The sequence below is a fragment of the Macrosteles quadrilineatus genome, unplaced genomic scaffold (genome assembly GCF_028750875.1).
Source record: "Macrosteles quadrilineatus isolate MER2022 unplaced genomic scaffold, UCM_ALF_1.0 Scaffold_6__1_contigs__length_79288215, whole genome shotgun sequence".
NCBI lineage: Eukaryota > Metazoa > Arthropoda > Insecta > Hemiptera > Cicadellidae > Macrosteles > Macrosteles quadrilineatus.
The window spans coordinates 50,634,748-50,645,397 of NW_026542599.1; the positions used below are offsets into that span (position 1 = coordinate 50,634,748).

The 10,650-nt window shown below is 33.1% G+C and overlaps 1 protein-coding gene across 1 annotated transcript; it reads left to right on the forward strand.

The window, feature by feature from the left end:
• The first annotated feature begins 9,265 nt into the window (after nt 1–9,265).
• Nucleotides 9,266–9,730, forward strand: LOC128997520 (uncharacterized). The gene has a single exon (XM_054423160.1). The coding sequence runs from the start codon at nt 9,266–9,268 to the stop codon at nt 9,728–9,730; it is 465 nt and encodes a 154-aa protein (XP_054279135.1).
• Nucleotides 9,731–10,650: the final 920 nt, after the last annotated feature.

Genomic DNA, 10,650 nt, shown 5'->3' on the forward strand with positions numbered 1-10,650 from the left:
ACTACATCATTATCTCATTAAAACATAATTTCTTCGAATTTCAATTGTATAGTTTTATTTTTCTAAAAACTTTAATATAGGTATCCCATAAACTAATATTATTTAATAAAGTTTTATTGCTTATTCGCTTGAAATTATTACCTATTATTTACAGCTATAGGTATCAATAAAAATTTTAAAATAGCAATTCGTTAAAATTTTAAAACATCGTTTATACTTATAAGTCATTACTAGACGATTTCAACAACAAGATTAAAAAACTATTTTTTCTAAGATCGTAGAGACGTTTACAGTAAAACTCAGCCAGCGTTAGGCCTACTTTAACCTTTATTTTGAATAAACGATATTCAGAGTGTAAAAGACAAGGATTCACCGAGGCAATCTCAAATTGCCTAAGGTGACAGCAAGGCTGTTTGCGACATTCCTTTTCTAAGAATGCAAAGTAGTCTTTGACTGAATTTTCTCTAAGTAAAGAATACTGTTTTGGACCGATTTTTCTTTTTCATTTAAATCTTTTATCAATTACTCGTTTTTTAAATACATTTTAGGAAGATTGAAGATTTGACAGCTGAGCTTGTCAAATCTACCATTTGCTTGTTGGTCTGCAATTTGAGTTATTTTGTGTGTGTGTGTGTGTGTGTGTGTGTGTGTGTGTGTGTGTGCGTGTGTGTGTGTGTGCGTGTGTGTGTGTGTGTGTATTTGAAATGACCTAAAGTACATTAAAAGTTGTCATCAATCAACAATCAACTAGCCATTTTATTATTTATTCAATTTTTGAAAGTCACTAAGAATGACATAATTAAAACGTCCTTAAAGATGGGGCAGTTGTCAATAATTCTTTTATCTAGAAGGTTTTTATAATTTGTTTATAAAGTTTGAACAGGTTGACGAGTAACGTCAAATCTTACTGAACAAGAAAACTTGAGATCCTTCTTTTTATTTACCTTAACGACCGTTTCTCGTTTGCAGAAATGCCACTTAAATCACACAAATTTTTCTGCTTCTTTATAGTTACACGATATATTTTTTTTTTAATATAATTTTAAAACGGATTTCAAATTAACTACAGGTATTCATTTTCCTACGCATCACAAAGATAGGCTAACAGTTTTTATTTAATAAAATTAATACCCCACCTAGGTTATATTCTATGGTATGACTAATTTATTCACTTAGGTCAGGAAAATAACCCTTCACCATAAGTTTTAACGAAAGAAAATTAGAATTGATGTTTCCAGTGACCTATATGAGCTTGCTGTAATAGTAGCGTTCATGGTAGCGTTATTTAAAACTATTGCCAGTATTTAGTAAAAAAGTAAAAGGGATTTCGTAATGGATATTTCTACTCAATCAAATGTAATCCATACCTCATAAAATGTATTTATTAACACATTACTACTAATCTAATTCAAAGGAATGTTATGCCTATTATACACGATAGCTTAGAATTGCATATCAAGAATGGATAAAATAAAAATACTTCTTACTGAATTCCATGTGTTATGGGTCTAAGGTGTTTTGGACTTGGTGTATTTACAAAAACAAAATTATGAGCATAGTTAGTGTATGTTACTTATGTCATTATTTCTATCAAAACATGTTTCGCACAAAACATAGGTCCTTTCCAAAGAAATTCGAGTATAGGGAAGCCAACAACATCTTTATGAAAGTAATATAATAACCAGTTTATTAATGTGCGGAATTAATAAACTCGTTACCATAGTAGTCAAAAGACAGCGAATTGTTTTCTCGTTCTTTGTTTTACGGAATTCGGCAACTATTATAATTATTCTCAACATACAAAATTTACATAACTATGATGTAAACAATACATCCCTTAGTGAGAGGTATAAACTAGAGAAATAATAGTTTTACAAGTAACCGATGAAGGCTTAATCACAATCTTTCTAAATTTTTAAATTTAAAGTCTAGAGGAGGTTTAATCGTTATTCTAAGTAGGGTTAGTTTATCCAATAGCGTTGGAAAAGAAGTCTGGCACTTAACAAAATATAATAACTGTTTTGGTTGCATATTGCTTAAATATCAAGTGTTTAACATAATGATAAAATGAAAAGTATTTTAATTTTATTAAACTACTAATGGTAATGAACAACCTTTTGAATATTTATATTGATTTGTTTTGAAGTCGTATAGTCATATATTTTAGTATTTTTGTAAACGTTTTTTGTAATTAACTTCTCCCAGTAGTTGTAAGTATTACGAATACCATCATACTCTTTCAATTAAAAGCCAGTATATTTTTTTATCGCAATTGATAATTCAACATATTCATTTATAATGCCCGCAAATGTGTTAAAATTTTCAATCACATTTTTTTATAAATAAAGGACAATCATGCACTGAATACCCTGTAAACATAGCAGTTCAGTGAACGTAGAACACAATATCAAACACGGTTGATCGGAGCAAGTTTCGCATTACACATAGTTGAGGATGTGTTAGGATGTAATTAGTTACAAACTTCTACATTGTCAGTAACGTGGCAGTACTGTAGTTCTCTCAAGTAACTAAATAGGATTTGGTAATTTGTTTGCATAATGTAGTGGAATCTATAGATTTTTACACATTGTATTTTTACTTAAGAACATATTCAAGTTTTTAAACTATGTCCAATCACGTTTCACGCACTTACATTGTGCATATCTATATTTAATAGATTTATGCATAAAAAGAGCTATTTAAAACTCCAGGGCAAAAATCTGAATGAGACGAGTGCAGGAGTGCCGTTTGCCTAAACACTTTGACGAGGGTCATTTTACAGCCTGAGGCTTGGCGGGGCGAGTGCCAGCCAGGTATAAGCATTGCTTTATTACACAGTGTAAAACGTCAATGGTATCAGTGACCGGTTCCACGGTGCTGCGGGTATGGGGGTGGAAAGATCGACCAGGGGAAATGAGCAAAATTTGTTTTAGGGATAAAATGAAACTGTTATAACCTAACCTAACCAAACCAAACCTTCTGATTTTGAAAAAATTGAATCAAGGTTTAATAATCGAATCGATATAAATTTTCAGTCGATAACCCAGTTAATAAACTGCACCCGGTCTTCGTTACATCGTGCCCACTATCCCTTTCCACTAATACCCCTCTACTGAATCACTCTTACGCTCTGGGGAGTCAAACGGCACTCGGGCCTATCTGGCGTTTTTGACAGTTTATAATCCCCACGACAAATAATAGAACGACACTCGCTCCGTTTCCCGACTGAGACACTTTCCATTTGTTTTGTGAAACTGATTAGAACTTGTAGGTGTAAGGATAAATTAGAAGTGACCAAATAAAATTGACTTATTTGTTTGAATCTGCTACCACGAGAAGCATAAATCATAAAGAGGATCATAAAAAGGGGATTCTGAATCCCTAAGCTAGCACGCATGTAAAGTTCGTCTTGAGTGGTACATTCTCAATAAACAATCACGTTTCAAGCCATCCTCACCCTAGAAACTTTTAGCTACAAGCAATGATGAATCATAAATCTGATCAGCAAAGTTATACGTTAAAATACACGAATTGAACTATGAACAGTCATTCATTGTCAGATCATAGTATAATTGCTAAGTTATGATTATGGTTTGGTTGTTGACCCGTGTAGGCTAATGAAAGATTATTACTCTGAAACTTAACATAACCCGATGGTTCTCAAAGGCGTTTGTGTAATCATACCCTATTAAGAGTTTACTTGGAAGTTTTGCTTTGTTGAACAGGTCACATTACTGTTTAATTATAAAATACCTTGCGCTTAAATGGCTCTTCAAAGCTTTACGTATCATGTAATATTACATGTCATTCATTCATCATTAACATTAATTTCTCTATTATTTTGTATATTTTCTCCCATAATGTCTGTTAATGCCCCTGATAATGTGTTATCAGTTATTTAATATGTTTCTCCTTGTTAATGTGTTATTTTATCCAATTTTGTTCAATGTTATATAATATCCCATCACTCCACAGAAACATCATCCTATTTTATGTTACAATATAATATTTGTGCCAATTCTCTCCATACCTTTCCTGTACTTATCAAAAACCAACAATAATCATTTACTTAGAATAATATATAATTGTAAGAAAATTGCAATATAGTAATAACATCTTAAATATAGTATTACTTTTCAAAATTATCCAAAGAAAATCAAAATTACTGTGGCAAGTGTCATTTATGTGAATTAACCAGCTGTACATCATTTCAACAATGGATATGGACTTCCTGAGCTTCAACCATTGCCTCTCCCCAGATCCTGCCAACTCTTCACAGTGTGAACATCATTTATTGGACATTGTGTTTGATTTAAATTAAATTCATAATCCCAAAGTATAATCTAAATTTTAAATTTCTTATCATCCAAAAGTATTCGGGATAAGTGCCTTGAAGAGTACCAAATTTTAACCAACCCCTATTTTATTTATTATATATGGTACAAAGGTGAAGACAGAGATTCCAAATTTGGTAACCATCATCCATCTTGTTTAAATAACTAAGGACAAATTTAATCTTCATTGGTTATTTAATCTGCATAGCCTAATAGGCCCAATTAATTTAATTCATACATTTCATTCATTTCATTCAAGATATACATATTTCAAATTGAACTTTTATTCAAAATTTAATCTTCAAATCTTATTTTATTTCATTAAATTCAGTGAAACCATTTGGAATCATTCTTTGGACATTAACATATCATATTATAGCCTAGCATCATGAACCTAGCCTATTTCAGAAATAATTAAATTATTTGCATTTTAAAAAAGCCTTAATATATCATTCGAACCGGCACGACCACCCCTGCCTGAGATTAAGAGCTCATATATTTAAATATTAATTAGTACTTCAGAAGAACCAACCCAATATAAATACTACTATAGCCTAGAATCTTGTATCCACTTTGGAAGCCCCACCATTTTGAAAATTTACCATTGTTAGGCCCTATAGTTAATTCAACCCATAACTTATATTTGTATTTCACTAACTAGCTGGCCCGACAGACGTCGTCCTGTCCTATTGTGGTTTTATGTCACATGCTCGTTCATTTTCAAGATGAGCTCGTTCGCATGGCTCAATCACGTCCTGGTTGAAGTTCGTTCGCTACGCTCACTCACCTTTAGGTTGGAGCTCGTTCGCTGCGCTCACTTGCCTTCAGGTTAGCTCGTTCGCTACGCTAACTCGCCTCCAGGTAGAAGTTCGTTCGCTACGCTCACTCACCTTTTGGTTGCAAATTAACTGTTCTCATAAATTAAAAATAAATATAGTACTGCACCCTGTTGGTAAACCTATTAACTTTTTAATGCTATTGAACATCACAGAATCAAATTGTTTAGTTGCACCAGCTGTTAAGATTCTTTAATTCCATTTAAATATGAGTACTCATAAGGTTAACATGGGAAACTCCAGAGCCACTGGGGTGGAGCCCTATTGACGGATCTGCACCAAACCTCACATCCTTGAATAATGCTTAATAATGCCTGAAAGTTTCATTACAATCTGTCGAGTGGTTTTGGAGTCCATAAAGGACAAACATACAAATATACAAACATACATTGGATTTTATATATATATAGATAAATTTTATATTAAAACTTACCAAATCTATTTATTCTTAAAATAATGCATATATTATAAGATTAAGATAAAGACTTACCTCATTAGACAGAAATAAAACACAAGTTAGGAATTATCTTTATTAAGAAATGACTTTGAGTTCAATGTGGGCTAACTTAACAGCCAAAGGAATTTTGCAGGCCTAAGTTAATGAATAGTCTATAGAAAGCTTTATGGTGCGGAGCAATCAGCAATTTCATTGTTAAATTGTCTTCTAGTAAAAAAGTTTGTAAAATCTAAAATTTGCCTTGCAGCCACAATCCATAAATATGATTGCACGATTAAATATCATTCAGGCAGAAATGTTTTCTTTTAACAATACTACATTGCACATATTAGACCTACTGTTACCCTAAGTAATACTTGAATTTACAATGTAATAAATTATTTGCACAGTGTGATTCTATTATGTCCGATCTAAACAAAACATTTGGGTTGGAATTGAAGCTAGTTTTACTGACAATATAGAATGGACTAGAAGGATAAGGTAGGATACAAGTTACAGGTAGGATAATAGTTCATGAAACATTGTTGGAATACTAACTGAGTGATAATTACAGGAAAATTAAATTAAAAACTTTATTTAAGAGAATGAAAAAATGTATACCACTAACTTTCAAAATAGATTAGATATTGCTTTGAGAGGGCTCCGGTACATGTTCAAAACTCTAACATAAATATATTGTTAACATTACATTGTTAAACATACAATAATTGGTTAGATTATTGACTACATAAAATCCACATTTATATGACAAATATAGTTTTTAGGAAAGTAAGTATTTGGTAAATGATTAAATTAAATATGACTGTAACTAAATAGACAAATAATTATCCCTATATTATAAAAGTATATTCTATTACTGGTCTAAGTAGGCCTAAAAAAACGAAAACCTTTTTTTTATATAAATGAAAATATTTGTAGCCTTTCCTTACTCTAAACAAACCATTTATAAACATAGTTTTTTCACACAAAAACTGGAATTTATAAGAGAGTTTGATGTTTAGAATACGTGTCTCAGGATTAGGATAGGCAAACAGCAACTCCATTGTAAACCAAATATTTTCGAGGAATGTAATGCTACAGACAACAATATTTCTACAAACCTCACAGTGGAGTTTTCTTATTCTTAGATAAAAGGACGCCAGAAGAATAGTAATGGAAAGTCTTTGTCAGGAACAGATTAGTCTTTCCATCCAAGTTGACACATTTAATATTTCCAGTTATTATAAGTATTGCTTTAAAATAACTAAATTACATAATATACCAAGACAACGAACCAATTTAAGCACGAGGGTATGGAAAATGATCAATAGCTTTAAGCATATAAAGTTGTAGTTATATCAATATTGTGAAAATGACTGATGAAGTTATGATCGACGCTCATGTTTGACTGGACTTATGCTTAATATTTTATTAATCTGAACATCAGCTGTATTTTAATTGTATAATTTTAACAGTTGATTTATGTTTACTTTTTGTAAGTTTTCTAGAATAAAAACAATGATGAAAATGCTACATTTAAAAAAGAATAGATTTTTTTCTGTAATTTGGTTTGAACGGTCTAATTTAAACAAAAGTTGAACCGTACAATGTTTAATTGTTTCTAAGTTTGATTTGTTTCAGTAATTAATCCTTTTACAGGAATTGAGAACAATTCTAATTTTGTTTTAACCAGAAGAATTGTAAAACATGGCGACCGTGACAGGACCAGAAATTATCGAAATAAATCGACTTAAGAAACAGAGAACGGTAATTCGGAGATCGTTTACAACTCATTCGCAAAGTATCTTGGACAAATTCAATTCTAACAACCATGATTACCCTGAAATTGAAGCAAGTATGAAACTTTTAGAGAAAAAGAACGACCAACTTAAGAACTCAATGATAAGCTACTGGAAAAACTTCTGGAATCAGACTGTCCGGAAGAGCAACTCACCGAAGAACTCAGCGGATCGGATGAGTATTTAAATAAGTTCTTTCTGATAAAAGCTAAATTTGACAGTTTGACTTTGAAATCTAATGAGGATGTAGCTTCAAGTTGTAGTAAATCATGTTCAAGTAAACCGAATACCTCAAAAGCTAGAATAAAACTTCCTAAAATCGAGTTTGTTAAATTTGATGGAAATTTGAAAAATTGGCTACACTTTTGGAGCCAATTCCAAAAGATTCATTTAGACTCTGAACTTAAAGATTAAGATAAATTTCAATATCTTATTCAAGCTACTGAACCCAAATCTAGGGCTAGGGAAATAGTCATTAGTTTTCCACCTATAGCTGACAATTACCCCAAAGTAATTGAATGTCTGAAGTCCAGGTTTGGGAGAGAAGACTTACAAACGGAAATCTATGTTAGGGAACTTTTGAAAATAACTTTTCAAAACTCTATTGAAAAGATTCCCATTTCAACTTTGTATGATAGGATTGAAACTCAACTTAGAGCTTTAGATACTTTGGGGGTAACTACTGAAAAGTGTGCAGCCTTACTGTACCCCTTAGTTGAGTCATGTCTCTCTGAGGAACGTCTTAGGGCATGGCAAAGATCACTTCGTAGTTCAGGGGATAAACCTATAGATCTTAAAACTAAGTTAGAGTCCCTTGTTCTCTTTCTAAAAGGTGAAGTTGAATCAGAAGAAAGAATAAGACTAGCTATGGATGGCTTTGAATCTTGTCAGTCGGTAAGTCAGCATAGGAGCGGTTCTATTAGGAATAAATCAAATTCGACACAAAGTACGGGTAAATCAGTAGAAAGGCCAAACTTAAATTCGCCTAGTACTAATGACTCTAGAATTCCATCCGCTTCAGACTTAGTTGATGTACCGTCTTAATCAACTCTGAAATGTGTATTTTGTGAAGGTTCGCATGGTAGTCAGAATTGCTTTAGTGCTAGAAAACTCTCCTATGATGAAAAGTCAAATATTTTGAAGAAAAGGGGATTTTGCTATTTATGTTTGAAACCAAAATATCTAGCCAAATATTGCAAAGCCAAATTGCAATGCAACATTTGTGGTGAAAGACATGTCCCTTTAATGTGTAGGCAGGGAGTTAAGCAAGATGACAGTGGCAATAAAGTCTCTGAAGCCCAAGTTGAAAATTCATTATCTGCTAATACCAGATCAGAGGTCTTATTGCAAACGCTAAGTGTATGCATCAAAAGCGACGATAAGGTTAAGTTCGTGCGAGCGCTAATTGACACAGGATCGCAGCGATCCTATATATCTCAGAATCTTGCAAAAGAAATGAAGTATAAAGCCATTCGAAAAGAGAGGCTACAACATTCACTGTTCGGTGGAGTTAGTAGTGATGTTGAAGAACACACTTGTTATAGAGTCAGATTTAGTAACCCAGAGACCAACTACGCTTGCAATTTTGAAGTTCTAGATAAAATAAAAATATGCAATGCTTTACCAGTTGCGGGACTGGGGAATTGGATAAAGGAGTTACAGGAGTTAGGGGTAACAATTTCTGATACTCATTCAGGGCCTATTGATATTTTGATCGGTGCAGATGTCGCTGGAAAACTTTTAATGGATGAGCGAATAATTTTTAGTTCAGGTCTCGTTGCATTAAGAACCTTGTTATGATGGACCTTGTTAGGAAAGACTCCATCTACAGCAGTGGTATCTACAGATTCCCCTAACGTCATGTCTACTCATACAATGTTGCTGAAGGACAAACCAATCTCAAAGCTATGGGAATTAGATGTCATTGGAATTGAAGATCCGAATTCAAGGAAGAACAAGATTGAAGAAGAAGTTGAAGCTACAGAGTTTTTCAACAAATCTGTTCAGATCAATGATGACGGACGTTATGAGGTGCCTTTACTTTGGAGAGAAGGCCATCCACCCTTGCCGACCAATGTCAACATAGCGGTCAAGAGACTTGAATCGACAGTGAAAAAACTCCAGGAAAAGAAAACATATGATGTTTATGATGCCGCGTTCAAAGAATGGGAACAAGAAGGTATAATTGAAGAAGTCCCATACACCGCTGACTTTGGTAAGTTGGGACATTATTTGCCTCATCATCCCGTCTACAAGGAAAACAGTACAACAAAGGTAAGACCTGTCTTTGATGCATCCGCTAAGGAGTATAACAACCTTCATTGAATGACTGTCTCAGTAAGGGATCTAATTTGATTGAATTAATTCCTTCCATTCTGTTTCGCTTCAGATTAAAAGAAATAGGTGTCATTTCTGACATTAAGAAAGCTTTTTTGCAAATCAGTTTGTCTAAGTCCGATAGAGATTTCCTAAGATTTTTGTGGTATGATGATGATGGAAACCTCAAAATTTATAGACACAAAAGAGTAGTTTTTGGTGTGACCTGCAGTCCATTTTTACTGGCAGCTACCATTAACTATCATTTAAGTTTTTCTATAAGGGAAAATGGGTATCCCAAACCTTATGTCGAACAGCTCATGCATAGTTTTTTATGTCGACAATTGTGTAACAAGTGTGAGCCCTGAAAGTGAACTGAATGATTTCATTTCCCAAGCAACTAGTTTATTTTTAGATGGGAAATTTGAACTTAGAGGGTGGGAGTTTACTGACAAAACTATCTCACCTACTACTCAACCTGTTGCAGTATTAGGTATGCTGTGGGACAAGAGAACTGACGTGCTTAAATTTAATGTTGATTTTCTCAAATCAGTTGACTTACAAGTAGTTACAAAGCGTAAAATGCTTTCTATTACTCACAAAGTTTATGATATTGTTGGGATATCTTCCCCAGTAACACTGCTCCCTAAGATTCTATTGCAAAGGACTTGGTCCATTAAATTCAAATGGGATCAAGAGGTTTCAGATGACATAAGATGTGACTTTCTAAAATGGTTCAGAGATCTGGGATATTTAAGTGAGATTAACATCCCTCGTTTTTTCGCTGGGGAGGATGGTACTTTTAGTTTGCATATATTTTGTGACGCTAGTAAATTCGCATATGCTACTGTCGTATTTCTAAGGACTGAGGCCAATGGATCAGTCAATCTTCATTTTGTAGCAGCAAAGTCACGAGTAGCACCAGTGCA